Source organism: Rhea pennata, chromosome Z, assembly GCF_028389875.1.
Source record: "Rhea pennata isolate bPtePen1 chromosome Z, bPtePen1.pri, whole genome shotgun sequence".
Lineage (NCBI taxonomy): Eukaryota > Metazoa > Chordata > Aves > Rheiformes > Rheidae > Rhea > Rhea pennata.
The window spans coordinates 55,385,528-55,404,973 of NC_084702.1; the positions used below are offsets into that span (position 1 = coordinate 55,385,528).

Here is a 19,446-nt window from a genome sequence, read left to right on the forward strand (position 1 = left end):
AAATGAATGCACCAGATCTTGACAAGTGTAGCTGCTAATCAGTGCTGTTTCTTCACAGTATCATTTCTTGCAATCTGATGAGCACGGGAACCTTCCAAATGCAATTCTCTTGTCTTATGAATATAGCTTGGGGAATGAAAGTCTTTAGTGGTATCTTTTTCCTTTCTAACATTGCAGAAAATAGATTGTACTTGGTACAAAGCAAGAAGGAATAGTTGCGTTATATTCAATAACAGGTGAGCAGGAGTTCAGTTTACTGAAAATTTTGAACAGAGATGTTTTACTGGGTCTGATATTTTTCTCTGTTGCATCATTTTTTTGCTAGTGTATCTCAGTTCACTTCCAGTGGAAATACTTGGAAATACTTAGAGCACTAAAAAAAAAAAAAAAAAACCAAAAACATTCATTACATCTGTTTCTTATTTATTTTTTTTAGCTGCCTGTTTTCACATAGTCTAGAACTGGACTGGTTTCCAGTTTGTGAGTTTTTGCCCTTTATCAGCTTTTAAATTCTACAGTCAGAAGATATTCTAAGGCCGTGAGTACCAGCTCAAGTGGTGGATTGGTACATATACTTCATGCTCATAAGCAGCTTGAAGAGAAGCGTGCCTACAGGACAGACTAATAGTGTCTCTGTAGCACTTGCCTAGGTTTTCCACTAGTCAAAGCCATCAAATACAGTCAGCCCATGCAACTCTTCATGATACCTAGAGTCAGGAACACACTATTGAAAACTAGGTCCTGAACTTTTGTAGTGGTTATTGTTGAAACAGATAATTTATCATTTCAGATTAAAAAAAAAAAAAAAAAAAAGCAGGTCAGATACAGCCTTTGTCTGTCACATCCTGGTCACAGGTCAAATCTTAATTGGCTGCTGTCACCCCATAAGGGCGCTATAAATGGCATTTTATTTGTATACCTCTCACTTTTTTGCTGTTCTTTTTCATTTTAAAAAGAATTTTCTATGTGACTAGTAGCAGTATACTAAAACACTAAAGTAGAAAACTGCTTTAAAACAAAACACAGGAATAAATAAAGTTGAAATTAATATTTTATTATGTTTCTGCCAGGATACATAATGTCTTAGGAAGACGATTGTTTGACTGCAGCTGAATTGTATTCTGTTTGCAAAATGTATCAGAAATTAGATCTTTATAACTTACAGACCATAGCCATGAATAGTCCCAGCCTGTAAGTCCTAATCCTGTTTAGTACAGCTATACCTCAGCAATTACAGATCTTTACAAAATTCTAGTGCAGGGGGAAAATAGAAGGTATTCCTAGCCAAGATAAAGGAAAGCTTTTTAAGTTGTATATATCATTGTGATGTACCTTTTAGAGGCTTGTCAGCTGTGAGCTTCTAGAAACACATGAGAAATATTAGACAATGAGGAAATTTGCAGGTTTCTGAGTGGCTAGACAAATATTACCAAATTTTAATCCTAAGTTTCGGTACTTAATGGTTACACTTTATCATTTTTATTATGCTCTGTACATGTGTATTTTTATGTATATGTATGTGTATCTATATCTATAGATATAGATAGATACACACACATACATATCTCTATACAGAGATAGATAGATAGATATGAAAATGGTATGACAAATAATTGCATATTTTCCACAATTTCTTCTTTTCTAGAACAGCGACATTTGACCCTTGATGTTCTCAAGAAATTCAAAACTCCACCTACATTTTTTGCAGCAGCCAGACTTTCTGCCATGCTGAATGGAAGTGATGAAGTATATGCAAACTGCATGGTAGTAGACCAAGTAAGTTTATGTTTGAACTTTCGGAATATATTTTTTCATCGTCTTCTCTAAAATAACGAGTTTCAGTGATAGTAGGATCTTCTGGCTCTGTCAGCAATGATGTATAGGCACTTATTAAAGCCTTAGAATAGAAAGAGAAATACCTTATTCTTTTCAGCTGTGTTTTGTAACTGATTTATGAAATCCCTTTTAATAGATTCAAATAATGATGTAATTACTCTCCCTAGCCTATAGGAAGAACTATAAGAAGTTTTTTGTGTGTTCTGTGAACTAAATCGTATATGCTTCTCTAAGAAATATTAACACAATGCAGTTTTGCTCGTATGCACTTCAGCTTTTCTAAATTTGGTATACATGTACAAAAGAGCAAAGTTTCCTGATACTGGATAATTGAACAGTTAATTATTGGTTTAATTTTTTTAAGCTCAACAAAAATGAGAAATTGATCAAAAAGGTACAACCAATGTTCTGCAACTAGTATAGAGTACTCTGATACTAGAGATCCTGCCCACCCCTTCCTTAATGTTCATGTTTGTAATATTTGTCACCAGTACTGGAGATTAACAAAGCATCCTGAACAAGTTGTGTTGAATCACTGGTGTTACATCTGAAATCCCTTCCCCACTGTCACACTTTGATGTCATAACTTGAGAGGGGGGACTAATCTGGCTATTGTGTATACTTGTTGTGTGTGGTTAAACAGCTGCCAAATTTTAGTGTCATGTAGCTAAGTTTCAGTGACGGTTGAAGAGATGTATGTACGTGTAATGTGCCCTGGCTTCTCCCAGGGCGGAAGGTAGAATACAGCAGTAAGGAAGGATTGGTTCATAGAAGAGTTCTGAGATTTTACAAATGTTTTGAAAGTTTTTTTTTTTTTTTTTTTTTTTTTTCCCCTGTTTCTCCTGAAACACTTCAGCCATTGCATTTGATACTGTTTTCTGTGAACATTTGAGACAGGTGTTTCAGAGTTCAGCATGTTGAAAATGCACCTAGAGGTACCAGATATATGCATAAAAAACCCACTAAGCAGTGAGCAAATGGCATGGGGAATATATAAATAGATGTCCGAATCCTTGATTTTAACAATATTCAGGTTGTAAGGACAGAACTGCAAAATTCTGTACTCCATTCCAAATGCAGATGTTACCTGAGTATATTGCTGAGGGTCTTGTTGCTTAGATCACTTCCCTTTGACAGCTCTAGGTGTAGCCACGTAAAACTTTGTTAGGTTGCTGGCTGGGGCCAAATTCTATTTTAAGCATCGCTCAGCAGGAGCTGGAGCTCCTGCCCCTCTCAGCTGCTGCCCGAGAAGCTCCCATGTGCACTGTGGAAACGCTGCCCAGGCAGTAATGACTTTGAAACGGGGAAACAGCTTTTAAAACGTGGGAGAAGCATTTTATCTTCTTGCACAGTGCAATAGAAGTAATTCCAGACTTTCAAACACTGTATCTCTGGATGCAGATGTGCACCCATGTAAAAATGTCAGCAGTTCTTTGCATCTTTTACTACAAGAAACATCTTTACAATGAGTCGAAAATGTATCTCAAGTGGGCTGGAGAGCAGGAGGTCAGCAAAGTGAAATAGCAGGGCTTTGGAAGTGCTTGCAGTCCCTACTTTATTCTTGCTTACACAGGTACTTTGTTGAGATTGAGTGTTTTCTCACTCAGTCACAGCTTTGGCTGTGTGACTTTCCCATACTATTTAGCATCTGATTAGATGACTGTAGCTTCTAACTGGAAGACTGACAATAAACTATATATTAATATTTTTGCAGAGTTGACAGGAGATTTTAACCTCATTTTCACAAAGAATTAATCATTACAAACCAGGATCCCAGTACCAAACCTGAGTAAACATAATTGCTTGTACCATTCCCTCCTTTGAGTAAAAGGAGGAGCACTTTGAACCCACAATTGCTTAAAAGCAAAAAAGAAAAATTCCTTGCCTTTCCTCCCCTAGAAGCTCTCTGTTCCAGGTTGTGTATATTTGCCCCAAAGTTTATGAAATTGGTACTGGAAAAAATGAAAATGTGCATGATGTGTAGACTGTTTCTTCCAAATTAAATTATGCAACATTTTAATTTCCTCCCATTTATGCCTACACTATAGTATTATGCATATTGTTTGATTTACTCTAAAGGAGGATTTTTTTTAAATATGAGCTATAAATATATGAATTGATACATTTAATAAAAAGGCACAGATAAGAGTGGGAAATCCATTACACTTATATACCAACCGATCAGTACTGTAGTTCTGGAAAAACGAATGCAAGATCTAGAGTGTATTAGCCATATAACTTGTCTCCAATTTATGTGCTCCAAAAAGTAGTAGGGGAAAAAAAAAAGGCAAAACTTATAACCATAAAAAAATGGAAAACTGTAATCTGGGGAAAATCCTTGTTCTCTGATAATATATCTTTTTACTATCTTTTACCAGCATTCTCTTTTCCTTTGCAGGTTGGAGATTTAAAGGCTAACTACATTCAAGAAGATGGTGTCAGCAGTGAAACATGTCTGAATCCCACCAGTTCAACCCCAATGGCTAAGAGCTCTTCATCTCTTTCCCTTGAGGAAAATGACCAGTATATATATGATTCAAATGAAGGAAGTCAGATGTCAGTGAAAAACGGAGAAAATGTAGGTTTGAGACACAGAACAGATTCATACCTGCCAGTCAAGACTCATGGATTTATTAAGGAACGGGGCCAACTTCATGCTGATGTGAAGAAAAGAAGGTATATAATTAATTTGATAATGTGACCAGGATTAAAATTATTTATAACGATCCTTTATTTCAAAAAATAAGGCAGAACCTGGACAAATAAAGATTTTTACCAAGGTAAAATCACTGGTTCCAATCACTGACATTTAAATTGTGTCAGCCTAATGATTTGCTTTTATAAAGTGTTTATAAAGACCTTTCTTCACATCTGTCCTTCAAACAACAGTGTCTTTAAAGTAAACTGATTATTTTTAACCCAAATTTATACTTTTATACCTCTTTTCTTGTACATATTTTTGGAAAAGAAGACTCAGAGAGCTGTTGGCTACATTCTTCATTGTGGCATTTTTGTCAGAAACCACTATTTTTCCCCTAGGTGGTTTCTTAGTTGCATTGCCCATTAAGGGAACAGTCCAAAATTTGAAGTCAGTGGGAATCTTTCCATCCTTGGCACTGGGCTGTGGAAGGAACAACCTGTTCCTGATTGTGTATGTTTTCTTTTACTTCAAAAGGCAGCAGTATACAGTACAGCTCACAGTTCTGATAGGTTCAGATTGTTTTCTGCTCTTTCGTCTGTACAGAAGGTCTGCTGCCACCAGAGCCAGTTGTCTGAGGATCCTCCTTCAGATGGCTTTAGGTTATGCTAGGAACTAGTTGGTTTCAGGAATGTAGCTAGGGCTTGAATTAGAAACTTTTAGTTTTTATTTTTACTATTACAGTTTTATTCCTTCTCTGGATAAGAGAGACCTGAAATCAGTTCCCTCTTCTATACAAGAAAATTTGAATCTGTAGAAATTGAACTTCCCACTTCTCAAGAGCATTTGGTCTATTTGGGACTAGGGCACTGTATGTGAAAACACATAGAAGGTAGCATTAGTGGCTGTCTACCATTGTTAATTACAGTGGTCAATAACATTTTCTTTGAATTTCCTAGACATCTGTAAAATCCCCATGGGAGGAATGGCTTACCACAGATAGGATAACAACTATTAGATCAGCTATGAGTTATTCTTTTTTAAACCTTTTGTTTTTTGCTAGTCATGGGGATTTCATATGTAGGCTATCATAAATCCTGTGCTTCTCTGTCATAAACATTTTTCTCCTACATGTATTTGGATATTCCCACATTTTTTTTGAGATCTAGGTTAGGTACCCTATATATGCACTTTTGGACCTTATATGAGTTTTTAGAGGTAAGTGATAGACCTTAATATTAAATGATCCAACTAGTACACATAAAATAAGACTATTATTACATAATGCCAGTGGCAGTTTCCTTCAAGGATCTGAGGGTATCTAGCAAGTTAACTAGCAGATCTAGTGATTTTAAGTGCTGTGTAAAGGAGTCATTGTGCTAATATTCCTGGTGGACTCTTTGGCTATTTAGAAATACGACACATAATTTGAAGTTTTATGCTTTAAGACTGGAATGCTGTTGCCAGCGGTTAGCTGTTTGTTCCAGTCACACTAATAAAGAGACTGTGAACTCACACGTGCAGCTAGCAGGATGCATTGCAGAAAACCCCTTATAGTGTGATAATGCTGGGAAACCTTATTGCACTCTTCTGCTCAAGAACACTTGCATATCAATAGTCTCTAAATGTTTGAAGTACTGACTTAGCCAGGGTTTTTTCAATCTTTTTATATTCCTACATATTTTTAAACTTATGTATTTTGAAATTAATGTCATAAACTGACTCAGACCATCCCATATCTCTCTGTGTTACTTTTTCTTTCACCCTCCATCAATTCACAAATGTTGAAAAAAAGATACCTGTGAATTGTCACATTATATCCTTTAAATATACACACATGCACATAGTTGCATACGCATCTCCATGTATATCTACATATCTTCTTATCAAAATCTGAGCTAGTTAGTTATCTCAGTTCTTATAGTCCATGTAGAGAGTACCTATTCAGGTAATTGTGTGGAACAAAACATCTCATTTTAAGGTAGATATCTATCATCAGTCTTATAATCATCCTCCAGAGGTGGCTGTCTACTGACTGCGGTGGGAATCTGCATGATTATGGAAGGTGCAAACACCTACTCAGCAGATTCATGAGATTGGGTTAGACAAGTCCTGTACAAGTGACTGAGTACAATTACTAGGAAACATGAGAGGGGACTTGGAATGTGTCTTGTCTGACATAATCGTAGTGGTTTTGGTTGTGATTTGTCAAAGCATGCAGAATTATCTTGTTGCATTAAGATTGATGCTGATTACATGGGAAATAAAGAATTTGTTGTCTGCTTCAGTTCAAGTCTTGATGACCTTGAAGTAGACAGTGGAAGTGAAAGTGTTTCGGACAGATCCCACGTTCACTACCCTCCCCTCAGCTCCTCAGAGGCGACGGCTTCCAGCAGAGATGGAATAGATTCTTCTGAAATGAGCACTGATTTTAACATCAGCCGAGCAGAATCGCTTTCCTTAACTACCAATCTGCAGCCCAAGGTATTTCATATTATTTTGGTTTGAGTTGTTTTACTTTTAAGTCAGTCACTGGAAACATATGAGATGCTATATTTGAATCTGAAGGGGAAAAAATCAGTTCCTAGCTGGAAGTCATAGGTGCTAGTCAGTTCTGAGAGCAGGATGTACCCGAGCTCCCTGGATGCAGCTGCTTGGCAGCAGTGCAGGGAAGGGTCCTTCAGAATTTCACTTTAGCTTTGAAAAAAACAACATTAATCAGAACTGTTTCAAAGGATATAAACCAGGTTCAGTGAATCAGCATTTTCCAACTAAAATGCATTTAGTTAGGAAATGTTTAACCAGCTGTAGTTATGTGGAAGGATAACAGCTTTGTAAAGAATAAAACCAGTCGGTCACCTTTTTAAAAAATAATTGCCACATGCAGTAAGGGTCAGTTGGATTTTATACAATGACTGGTACAAATCTCTACTCCTAATGATAGTTTCCTAAAGTATCCTGGCTATATTCATTTTTGTTGAACCATGGTGCCATTTCTGGGAAATTTGAACACATGCACAGAGTTATTTTTTATTAATACAGATTGTTTATATTTTATTAAGCAGACTTCTTGCTTCTGTGGAACTTCAGCAAATGATTACATAAAGGGAGAAAGAGTCCAGCACAAACACTGAATTCTGTTAGAGCTACTTTTACAAACAACATTGTAAGCAGTTTAGAAACTTACATTTCACTCTGTGCAAATGTAAAAGATCTGTGAAAAATCAGGAGGGTTCATTTCCAGCTGTACCATTAACATATTTGGGAAACTGAAAATCTTTTCAAGCTTAATCAGAAAAATGTGGAAGGAAAAAAGAAAGTTTTACTTTGTAGAGTAAGTATTACTGTAATGTAAAAGTTGCTTATACAAAGTAGAAGTTTGTGAAACTAAAAGATTTGTAAAGTGAAAGAATTTACAAAGCTTACTTTGTAAACTCTGATATCAGTAATTACTGAGATAGGGTGGTATTCTACACAAAATGTTCTTCTGGTATTAAAGCACTAAGATTAATGGCTTCCATAGTGAAAGCAGGACAGATAGCCTGGCCATCAGATAAAATGGCAAACAACACTGTTTGGATGATGCTTGCCACCAAACTGGAGAAAAATGTAAGCTTTCTCTTTGTGTAACTTATACCCACAAGTTCTTTCCTGTAACATACAAAAATTCTCATAGTGGAAATATGACAGGTTTTGTAAGAATTCAAAGTGAAATGAAGTAGTCGGATATCTTAATTAAATTTAAAACTTTCAGGAAGCTAAGAAAAACCTGTGTGGTCAGTGCAATGTTTAAAAATTCTGTCACTGATTCGTTTGATTTCTGTTGCTGATGAATTTAAAAATGATACAAGTTTTCATTTGCCACAATTTCTACTAGGAATGCTTACTGTCTGGAATTCGGTCACGCTCCTATTCCTGTTCCTCACCGAAAGGCTTACTAGGAAGACCTTGCATTCCCCGAGACTTTGCTATTGGTGATTCAAACGAAGGTCAGTGTGACTTGTGCTCTGGATTTGCATCTGCATTGCTTCATCCCATGTTTGCTTCCTTCAAACGTAGTATTAATGTCTTTACTCAGGCCTGTTCTGTTCACCGATACTTGTGTGCACAAGGTCTCTGTATGCCTAGACCTTGCCAAGCCACATGAAAGAAGCATTTGATTACCTTTGGTTACCCTTGCTGTCTTCCCTTGCTTTTCTCCTATTTACTGCCTCTGTCATGGGCTCCAGTGATAAAGCATCTGACCCCTGGGAGGGTCTGGGAACTGTGACAGGCAAAGCTTTAGTCAGAAAAAGCAACGTGGTTCAGGGCAGTCATCTTCTTTTCCAAAGAGCCTTATCTTAAGCTCTAGCTGGAAGCCCTGTAGCAGCTAGAGGAGGCTAAAGATAACACAGAAGTAGGATCTTAATGATGGCCCCAGCTTCCTGTAGATCCTGGGGAGTATGAGAAATTGGTGTGTGTGGGGGGGGTGTGGTCATCTCCCCAGCCTGGGGAGCAGAACCTACCCTCAGCACTACACAAGTCACAGATTGCTCTGCAGAGATTCTGGCACACTGTGTCCATGTGCTGCTCTCTAGTAAGGGTTGAGCTAAGCCTATTCTTGATCACTGCAGGATGTCTGATTTATAACAAGTGAACAGGGTTTTGCCCAAAGAAAATTCTGTAAGAACCTCACATTTTATTACTCTGTTGTAGAAAATGATTGTCCTGCTTAACAGGAAGCCTGTGATTTTCTACAGATTGCTTCTAACCTCCTTTATTTGTAGACATGTGGCTTCATATTTAGCAGACAATCCAAACTTTTGTCAGTGAAGGTATGGGTTATATTTGAAAGTCATGCTAAGTGTGAAATATGCATATGCTCTTTCATATGAATCATATCACTTAAAAACACTGGCTTTCCAAGAAATGAAATGGTTCACTGTGCTCTCAAAAGCTTTCTATGCATTGAGAAAGCACCTGGCTTAATTTCAACAGAAAAATATTTTTTGAATTCTAAAATACAAAAAAATATGAATTTGAAAGGTAGATAAATGCCTTAAGTTACTGTAGTTGGCTCTTGACTTGCTGCTGCCGCCCTGATACAATGTGTAGTTAAAATCCAGGAAGCTAACTAGTTATAAGCATGAATTGGATTGATTAAAGCTGAACAAGCTGTAGCAAGCCAATACAGTCCCCAGATATAAACCTCCCAAGACACCAATTCTTTAGCAGAAATTCTTTGAAAATGTATTTTTCCTAAAAATGAGTTACATCCTTTAATAACTTTTCTTTATTCACAAAAGTGTTTGGATAAAACTTTTAGCAGCAACCTCGATACTCTCTTGATGTCCAGACATCTTTAATGTCTGTAGTGGCTTTATTTTTTAACTTAGTCCCAGAAGACTAACATACATACCTCACTTTAAGTATATAAATGTCATTACCGAGTCTAAATTAATACATGTGAATCTTTGCAGGGTTGTGAAATGATCATATAATGCTCAACTGTGGAGCTCAAAAAGTTGTTCCATGAGCAGTGCAATTAATGAAGCCTGGTGTTCTGTGAGTTGGTGTCCTCTGTCCCGATAACCCTGTCTGTTGTTGTAATTCCAGCCTGTTTCTCCCTGCAGTGTGTCTTCAGCTTCCTCCCTTGTCCTGAGCAAGACAGGCCACGTGATGAATAGTTGTGAGTTACAGCGAGCAGTGGATGAGAGAACTGCTGAATGGGCACTGGAGCTTTTCTCTCGGTTGAAGCATTAGTTAGTTAGGGTCTTTCTCATCTACTCAGCAGCCAATTGTTGCAGCAGTTGCAGAAATGTGATAATTAACTTTGAAAGTGGGTAACATTCAAAAGTTGTTGGGAAGGTAAGATGGTGAAAGTGACAGATACAGTGATGACAGAAATCTTTTTTCCTCAGGAAGTAGAATTAAAAAGTGCAACAAGCACCTTGGTTGTTGTCTCTCAAATTCACTGTAAGATTTTATGACCCCTTGTAAGATTTTAGCATCCAGCATATAGTTGTGTTATATTTTTCCACATCACTTAATTTGTTTGTAACTACTTGTATCCTACAGATGTGATGAGAAGGCTTTTAAAACAACAAGAAGAAAATAAAGAAAATAGGTCACAGAACTACGGGGTGACAGATAAGCAAATCTCTTTAGTATATGCTTAAAGTTAAAAAAAAGAATTCCTTTGAGCTCATAGCTAAAGGGACCATTGTTATCATAGACCATTATGTTTCATCCAGATACCATTACCTGCTTTGACCTGATCCAGGCTCAGACCCAACTTCTACCATTCTCTCTTCCCTTCCCCCAAATACAGTCAATATTAGGCATTTACCTGCATTATGGAGAAAGTGGAATCCTTATCCTTCCCAAGCTTTGGAAATGGGCCATTCTGCTGACCACACTACAAATCCGGTGTGCGCTGCATCCACCCACTGCTGGGAATTAAGCTAGTGTCTGTTCAAGACCTGCTGCCGCTTCCTTACCCCCTGTCACCAGCATCTTCTGCCCCATGCCTCACTTGCCAGTGTTTTGCATGGACACAACTTTTAAACACAGTGCTTGGCAGCCAGCAGTCGTAATTACTGTCTAATGCAGGCACCTGTGCTAGATTTCAGCCGTGTCATCTGGTTACCAGGTGCAGACTAGCCCCAGAGCTTGGTCCAAGAAGCAGGGTCAGATAATTCAGCAGCTCCCTAGGGGGCACAGCTGCGCTGAGTCCCTTCAGATGTCTGTGCATTGAAAACCTGCCATTTTCCCTCGGTGCAGCTGGTAAGCCGGCTCCACCACTTCTGACATCTCACTTAAACGTAGCTATGCAGGAGGGAGGAACAGTGGAACTAGTAGGTTGCAATGAGATCTAGGCTTACTGATGTTAGCCAAAGTAGACGAATACATGATAGCAAAAGACTGATCTTTCTAACGTGAAGTGCAAGAATAAAGTAAGAAATCACCATCTGTTTCTGATGAAAGCTTTTCAGTATGCTCGGGTTTAAAACAACTACCTCTTTTTATTCAAGAAAGCATTACCAGTGTGTAACAGTAAAGGATTTGTCCCTGCTCTGTAGATGGTGTGTTCATGAACAGTGGTCGATCCCTCCTTCAGGCTCTTTCACTCTCTAAGTCAGTGTCTCTGCTCCACCCCTGTAGTAAGTACCACAGTGACAACCCAAGAGCGCTGTTTTGCATGAGGCTGTCTCCATCTTCCACGGGTACATGGTCTCTGTTTCTTCAGAAAGCATCCTGTTGTACAGTTTTTGTCTGGCAACTAACTGAAATGCCATTCTAGTCTTGCTACTTCTGTGGAAAATATCCTAGCTGTGCTAACCCGGAGTATGTGTGTGTCTGAAGGCACACCTATTCAGTAAAGTGTGCTTGAGTTTGTATCTAACTTCAAGTGTGGCATAATCTGATGCTTACAAGCTAGGCAGGTGTTTAAGTACCTTTCTGAACCATACTCATGGTAGCTTTGCAAATAATGTCTACAAAACTAAATGACTTCTAATTTGGAAATAGTGGATAGGACCTTATCTTTAACAGCTCAGATTTGTCTTTTAAACTGCTTTTTATACAGTTTGTTGAAAAGTATCTCCTTGAGTCCTCTCTAGTGTTTCCAGGACATAAATGTAACATATTACACATTCTGTGTAGTGGTTGGACTAGTAATATTCCTCTTTATGGAGAGGGATTAAAAAAATTTTAATACTGTAGCTAAAGCCGAATAAAACAGATAACAGCAAATATTAAAGGAGTATTGTTAAGATATTTTATAACAAATTATATAAAAAGCAAAAGAAAGGATGAATCATTTAGGTCCATGTTGTTTAGAAAAACTGAAAATAACTACTTTTTCCTACTCTTAAACACAGACTCTCTGTTTGCAGAGACTGGCGTTCTCTGAGATCAGTCTTGGTTCTGGCAGATTCTGTCAACTTTGCGATGTTTAGTAGGCAAGGGTACTATCCTGGGAGAAGCTTCTTCTAATATAGACATTTTTTGCTTTCCTAATTTTCAAATGACATTGCAAGCGCTTAATGACAAGCTTATGGTCTGGTGGAGGTCGTGTGTTTCCGGGAAATACGCCGCCGTAGCGATCTGAGTGTTCCTTAACTGTTTGTGTCTTGTAGAGCGAGCGTACAGTTTGCCCGAGCAGTCACGAGAGAAAAGGTATCAGTACTTGTCACACGTGAATTTTCGGGGACGACCTCCTCTGCAGCGCGGTGTTCCTCCGTGGGCTTGGGAGCAGGTCTGTGCAAGAATGCCGTCCAGGCAGCGAGGGGCGGCCGGCCGCGGCCCGCCGGGGCTCGGGGCTGCCGGGGCAGCTGGTGTTAGAGGCGACGCCGGGGCTGCGCCCTGCCCCGGGGAGCTCGGAGCACCTGCTGCGTTTCCGGGGGCCGTCGGAAGAGATCCCAGACACCGGGATAAGCGCAGGCTTTGCCCGTCTGAGAGCGATTGTCATCATCGCGGGAAACTTGTAGTGCGTTGCGCGTTCAGGGCGCTCCCGCGGCTGGTAATGCCCCTTCCCAGAAAGGGGGATTACAACCGTTCTAGTAACTATGGTTAAAGCCAGAATAAAACAATAAAACAGGTAACTGTAAATGTTAGGTGATGCAATGTCATCCAGATTCTGCTCTGTTTTAAAAGACTACCGCTGGAATGAATTGTTTTCGTGGATCTGTGTTTTAGGATTCAGGAGGAGGAATGGGATAAATATATTGTACCCTCAAAAACTGAATCTGAAAAATGTAAAGTGAGTCGAACTTTCAGCTTTCTGATGAACAGGATGACGAGTACACGGAATAAGTGCAAGGTGATTTGAGATTTATATCTATGTTATTATATATAATTACATCGCTGTAATTAAATGAATTATAGATAAGAATAAATTTTTATGTAAACCGTTTATTGCAAATACATATAAATAGTAGGAAGAAGCTTTTATCTTTATTTATTAATTTTAAAACATATACAGGATACCCTGACAGGACCTTTCCATTAAAAAAAAAAAAAAAGTGCTTTTAAAGAGTAATCTTATCTTAACAAATTGAATATTTCCCTGAACATTTATAATGTTATCAATAATCTCATTTAGCTATTTAGCCAAATTTTAATTTTCTGAATTACCTTTAAGAAATAATTTTATTTGTTAAACAATATAAAGGGTGTATGACTCTTCTTGCAGTTATTTTCAGTAAGTACTTGAGTCTGCACCTTTTACATTTGCACATGATCAGCTGAATTTGCCTTATTTGAAGTCAGTGGAACTTCTTGCCTGAATAAGTACTGCTTATCATGGAAGAGTTGCAGATTCAAGGCCTATGTAGTCAAGCATAGTATGAAAGGTAGACTTAAAACATTTATGGTTTAATTTTGAGCCATCTGAAATTTAGATTAAGGCCATCAATTAGCAGCTTGAGGGCTAGGTTTGGCCTGCAGGATGTTTCTGTCTGGCCTTTCAGCAGCTTTGTAGGCTCTCTAGTGCACCCTCCTGTACCCCAGGATATTCTAAAATACGTGTATGTGAAGATGGTGAGCAAAGAGCTGCTGAGATTATATACATGTTCCCAGTCAGTTCTAATACTATGTCTAATCATGCAGCCATGCATAAGTGAGTATCTGTGAGATCTCCTAAAGAATATCTGCTTCGACTGCTTACAGGAATGTGTACACACCCCAGCAAAAGTATTGTGAAAATAAGCAAAATTTATTAAATTCGTTAACACTTAATAAAACTCGATTTTTTTTCTGGTGTCTTTTAAGATCTAAAGGCAAGTTATATAAATTTATGTAAGTGGACCTTTATTTGCACGGAAATGAGTTTGCATGTATGCTTCAGGGAGAAGTAGGCATTGATACCCGTGTGAGCAGCTAGTCAGTATCTCTTAAAATTTTTTTTCTTCTCCTTTCCTTTTTGCAGATTTTAAAAGTTAGTTCTGCTGGTATTCCGTGATAAAGATTGCTGACTTAGCTGCCAGTAAAAGCAAAATCTTCGTCATTTTGAAACATAAACAATGTTGAATATAATAATATGGTGTTCTATTCCAAGTCTTCCAGGATAGAGAATAAACATTTTTGAGTCATTTACTCTTAAAAGAAGATGCTCTATTGTTTTTAAGATTGAATCAGTTTATTGTCTTTTCTAATGTCCCTTTTTTTTCCTGGCTCTGCTCTTGGGGATAAAGACGAAAAATAAAGATGCCAAAGATAAAGAGAAAACGAACAGACATAATTTTATAAATGGGACCTTCTCAGGAGTTATCCCGTGTACAGCCTGTGAAAAGGCCCTCTTAGGAAAGGAGTCACTGCAGTGCTCTTGTAAGTAGTTACTGACTTTCATGTGTGAATTTACAGTGCTCTGAAACCTACCGTAAGATCATATTCAGTGCTTTGTTTCAAAAAAGAACCTCACTTAGGTTTGGAAATACCTACTTTGTGTAAAGAGGTCAGATCAACAAGGGGGAGGGAAAAAAGGCAGCAGCTCCCAGCTTCAGAAAGGACTAGGGCCGTCTACTCACCCAAACACATTACACAAAAGCTCCTTCCTAGCACAGCAGCCTTGAGGCTACTTAGCAGGTGGAGCCGAAGGAGGAATAATGGTGAAGCCGCAAAGTAAAGTTTTCTGCAGGTTGAGGAGGATGCTCAAATTCAGGCTTTGAAACATACCTTTTCTTTCAGATTGCAACGTGACTGTGCATAAGAGTTGTAAGGAGTGTGCTCCTGTGTGCACCAAGGTAACTTCCTATACCTCACTGTTCTCACTAGAGCGTGTTTGCTTTCCAAGAGGTCTAGAAAGGAGATGAAGAAAATATGCACAGAGGGCTGCAGGAATGTCAAACGTTTAATATGAGCAACAGAGAAAGCAGTATATTTGAACAAATATTTTTAGAGAAGGATCAAAAATGACTTAAATCAGTTATTTGTATTCTTTAACAGTTATAAGGTCTAATTATGAAATAATATGATTGAGGTTACAAGAAGAGATTAAAAACAAGGCTCCTAAAAATCACAGATGTCCCCCTGTGTAGAAAGGGAGATCCTCTGTATTAGAAAGGCCTTTACCTTCTTGGGGTGAAAAGAGACTTGCAGAGGAGTACATCACAGCCATACAAGTCATTTTTCAAATGAATAGGGTGTGCCTTTCTGATGTATTTGGGTTTTGCATCATGGTGGTTAGCTGGAGAATATGTTTTCATACAGCATCTGCATGGTAAAGAAGGCTTTAATTGGCCATAAAAAAAACATTATTTATTTTGTCTGTAGCTGTCACGTGATAACCTTGCACAAATTTCTGGGCAACTTTGGGGCATTAGGACAGCTGAACTGGCAGTTTCAGTTACTGCGACTGGTGGGTGTTTGTTAAGAGGAGATGAGACTGACTCATTTCAATAAGAATGGAGTACACAAAATGTTCACTGACTTACATCACATGAAATACACGCCTAAGCACAGCAGGCTTCTCTTACAAGTTTTGCAAAGTCCACTTTGCCACAGAACCCTCACAGTTATTTGAAAATGAAGCCCTGAATATGATCTCCTTTTCTTGCAGCTCCCACAAACAATATTAATGTAGAAAAAGTATAATGTTATTACTGTATGGTGAGTTAGACTAAAATAAATAGATCTGATTTTGTATTGTAGTACAAATAATAGTATTCTACTTTGACTTTGGTTTATTAGTTATTAACAGAAATTAGAACTATGATTTAATTTCTGTTTTCTTGAAGCCCGGTTAGGTGATGACATATGAAAGTGAATTACTTGACTGTTCAGCATGTTGTCAACTATTATTTCATTATAATTTTATGAAATTATTCTCTTTCAGAAATCACAGGAGAAGTACCATAATAAAAACAAACCACAAGCTGGTTTAACAAGTACGTACTTTAGCGAGTGGGCTAGAAGGTGTAAGCCTAGTACTTCAGAGCTGAGCCTATGCTAAAAAGTAATAGGAATTGCAAAATAAACATTTCCTTCATCATTTTTGTGCTTCTCTTTATGATTTTAACATATGTAGGAAAATATGTGCATCTCTAAGAAGCAGGATTTTCTGAGGAAATTACCATTTAACTAACTCCTCTTCTAAAATGAGTGGGAATTTTTCAATGATTTGTTTTCAGTGAAAATGGAGATAAAAAGTAGCAAGTTCTGTATTGTACTTTTGAATATTATTATTCATCATATGCATGAATATTTGGGTCACCTATATTCAGGCTGTGGAGTGTGAATGATTTGAGATTGTTTTCTCATCTGTGATAGGCATGCCAGAGCTGCTCAGCTTTGCCTGCAGGCTTATCTTTCTATTCTCGTATCATCATGGTCTTGTACCGTGTGGGGACAGTCCTGGTAACCTTGTATGGGTCTGTATGAACACTAGATAGCATTTCACAGTGTAACTATGCTCTTTATGCTATACCATATCTGTTTGCCAACTTTTTGCCTCACAGATTCCTCACTTGGAGACGTTTCCCAACCTGTGTTCTCCTCAGTGCATGCTTCTTTCTCCTTGCCTATTGGACTGCCTGCTGGAAGGAGGGAAGCCTCACAACAGTCCTACTCCTTGTCCAAAAGTGTCCCCAGTGCAAGTTTTGAAAGGTAGAGTGCAGCTGCCAGGGCAGTATCCTAAATACATAATTCATCATTTCGAAGAAAATTGCAACCATTAAATTAATGCTTTCCTTCCACTATAGAAGATCTATGCCGTTTCCTGAACAAGACTCTGAGACTAGTACCTGGAGGTCCAAGTCACGCTCTGAAGAGATGTTACAGGCATTAGGGACCTTTTCATCAATGGATTCTTTTATGATGGAAGGTGAGAAATTTTGCACAGATTTGCATTTTATAGTCTATATTGTAAATAAAAAAAATAGATTTTTTTTTGTAATACGGAAGGTGCTTCATCTACTAAAAAAACAGCACCTATCTTTTGTTAATTACAATGGCGTCCTTCGTTTAAACGACGGAGTCAACATGCTAGCCTTAAAATACAACATTTCTTTCTTCCTCATAATGAACTTTCTTTTGTTTGGGATTAGCATTGGAAAATAATGGGGAAAATGTATTGGCATATTTGCAAAACCATAACAGCAGCATATTTTATTTCAGCACTCATCGTGGACAGCATACATTGCAGTAGATAAACCTGTGTCACTTGTATTTCCTCAGTGGCCCAAAAACCTTACCTCTAACTGGCGAACTGCCCTCTTAAAACAGCCATTCATGATTGTGAAGTGACTAGAAGTAGGCATTTTCCGTAGTTAGGTGCAAGACTGTATTTCAAAGCTGAAGGGCATCCTTTCACAAAGGATCATGCAGATATCCCTCACTGGACATCTGCAAAATGGCTAACACCCTTCCAATGCTAGAAGGTTAAACCGAAAATGTTAGACTGTATTTTCAAATTTCAAAAAATTTCTTCGAGCAGTGGAAGGATTTAATCTGAGGCAAGATGGGTTGTTTTTGTTTTGCTTCCCACTGTTGCATTTGCATTTCAAGCCTTCCTTGCTGATATTCCCATTTGGCAGGCTTTTCTGATGTAAAACCATTTTTGACATTGGCAGAGATCTTGTTTGAAGTTTATCCCTGTGATGTGTTCCCCTTTATTGAAGAGATGGACATGTAGAAAAGAAATTCCCTTACTGTTCTTATGGCTGGTGCTTTTGAGGTTTATGCTTTGTTATAGATGATGTGGATTCCTCTCAGTGGACTGACCTCAGCACAGATGCACAAGAGTTTGAAGCAGAGTCTTGGAGTCTTGTTGTGGATCCAGCATTCTGTAGCAAGCAAGAAAAGGATGTTATCAAAAGGCAGGATGTGATTTTTGGTCAGTATTTCAAAGTTTTTTGTAAGTTTGAAAACAATTTGACATAGCAAGTAGAAAGAGAACCTACGTGTTTTATAACTGGGAGAATGGATGGATAGACTTCAGTAAGCATAATAAGAAGATCCAAAGAACGTTTCTTGCAGTTCACCATATTTTCTGGAGTTAAGGAAATGTTGGACACTTTGGACTACTAAAGGCATGTTTACCCTGTTCAGTGGGGTACAGTTGAGATAACCATGCCAGAGGTAGATAAATTATGTCTCTTACTGACATGATTTATTATGTTTGAAGCTAACATAGAAAAAGCATTTATGACTATGTATTTGAATATTGCTAAAATCAGTCATAGAATGTGTGCAAAATGCTCACGTGATTATTTTGCTGTCTTCTTTTGTACTGCAGAACTGATGCAAACAGAAGTGCATCACATCCATACCCTGTTCATTATGTCTGAAATATTCAGGAAAGGGATGAAAGAAGAACTGCAGCTGGACCACAGCACAGTGGACAAAATATTTCCTTGCTTAGATGAGCTACTGGAGATTCACAGTCAATTCTTCTGCAGAATGAAGGAGAGACGGCAGGAATCGTGTGAGGGGGGGAGTGAACGTAATTTTGTAATCGGCAGAATTGGAGACATCCTTGTGCAACAGGTAGAGACATCAGGTTTGCTAAATCATGACGTATTCAGGGTTCTCAAATTAAACAATTTATTGAGTTTAAAACTTTTGTGGGCAGGAAGAGGGCTAAGGTTGCCTCATAAAATTTAAAGATCCGCTCCTCCAGGTTATTACAGGGTGAAATAGTAATGAGAGGAAATCACTGCTGACAGATAACAGTGAGTAGTGATGAACCTGACTCTGTAGTAGAAAGCAGCTCTCATCATTAAGTGGATTGCAAAAAATGAAAGTATTGGGTACCCTTTTTAGCATCTAAAGAGAGGTGTGAAGGATTGAATGAGCATGGAAAACAAGCTACCCATTAATTTCTTGTAGTGATGGGTATGGTGTATTTCAAGCTGTGGCTCAGTAGAGGAGGTGCAGTTGCACAGAGTTTATATTAGCTATAGAACAGATAACTATGCTTGCTTGCTGGCGATAGCTCAGTTCCTGCAGTCAGCAGAGTGCAGTTTTTCACCTTCAGTTAGTCTGTCTTCACT

At 38.2% G+C, this 19,446-nt stretch overlaps 1 protein-coding gene across 8 annotated transcripts in view; it reads left to right on the plus strand.

Annotated features, from left to right (window-relative positions):
* ARHGEF28 (Rho guanine nucleotide exchange factor 28) overlaps positions 1-19,446 on the plus strand; it is a 130,590-nt gene that overhangs the window by 76,032 nt on the left and 35,112 nt on the right. For 7 of the 8 annotated variants that reach the window (XM_062599010.1, XM_062599011.1, XM_062599014.1 and 4 more), the window contains 14 exons: positions 1,646-1,776; positions 4,235-4,512; positions 6,763-6,958; positions 8,352-8,463; positions 11,536-11,616; positions 12,595-12,634; positions 13,154-13,277; positions 14,650-14,782; positions 15,143-15,198; positions 16,290-16,341; positions 16,912-17,059; positions 17,155-17,276; positions 18,147-18,287; positions 18,690-18,940. In XM_062599010.1, coding sequence (XP_062454994.1) covers positions 1,646-1,776; positions 4,235-4,512; positions 6,763-6,958; positions 8,352-8,463; positions 11,536-11,616; positions 12,595-12,634; positions 13,154-13,277; positions 14,650-14,782; positions 15,143-15,198; positions 16,290-16,341; positions 16,912-17,059; positions 17,155-17,276; positions 18,147-18,287; positions 18,690-18,940 — 1,865 coding nt within the window. The remainder of the gene's footprint in view (positions 1-1,645; positions 1,777-4,234; positions 4,513-6,762; positions 6,959-8,351; positions 8,464-11,535; positions 11,617-12,594; positions 12,635-13,153; positions 13,278-14,649; positions 14,783-15,142; positions 15,199-16,289; positions 16,342-16,911; positions 17,060-17,154; positions 17,277-18,146; positions 18,288-18,689; positions 18,941-19,446) is intronic. The other variant, XM_062599017.1, reaches the window with a different exon arrangement.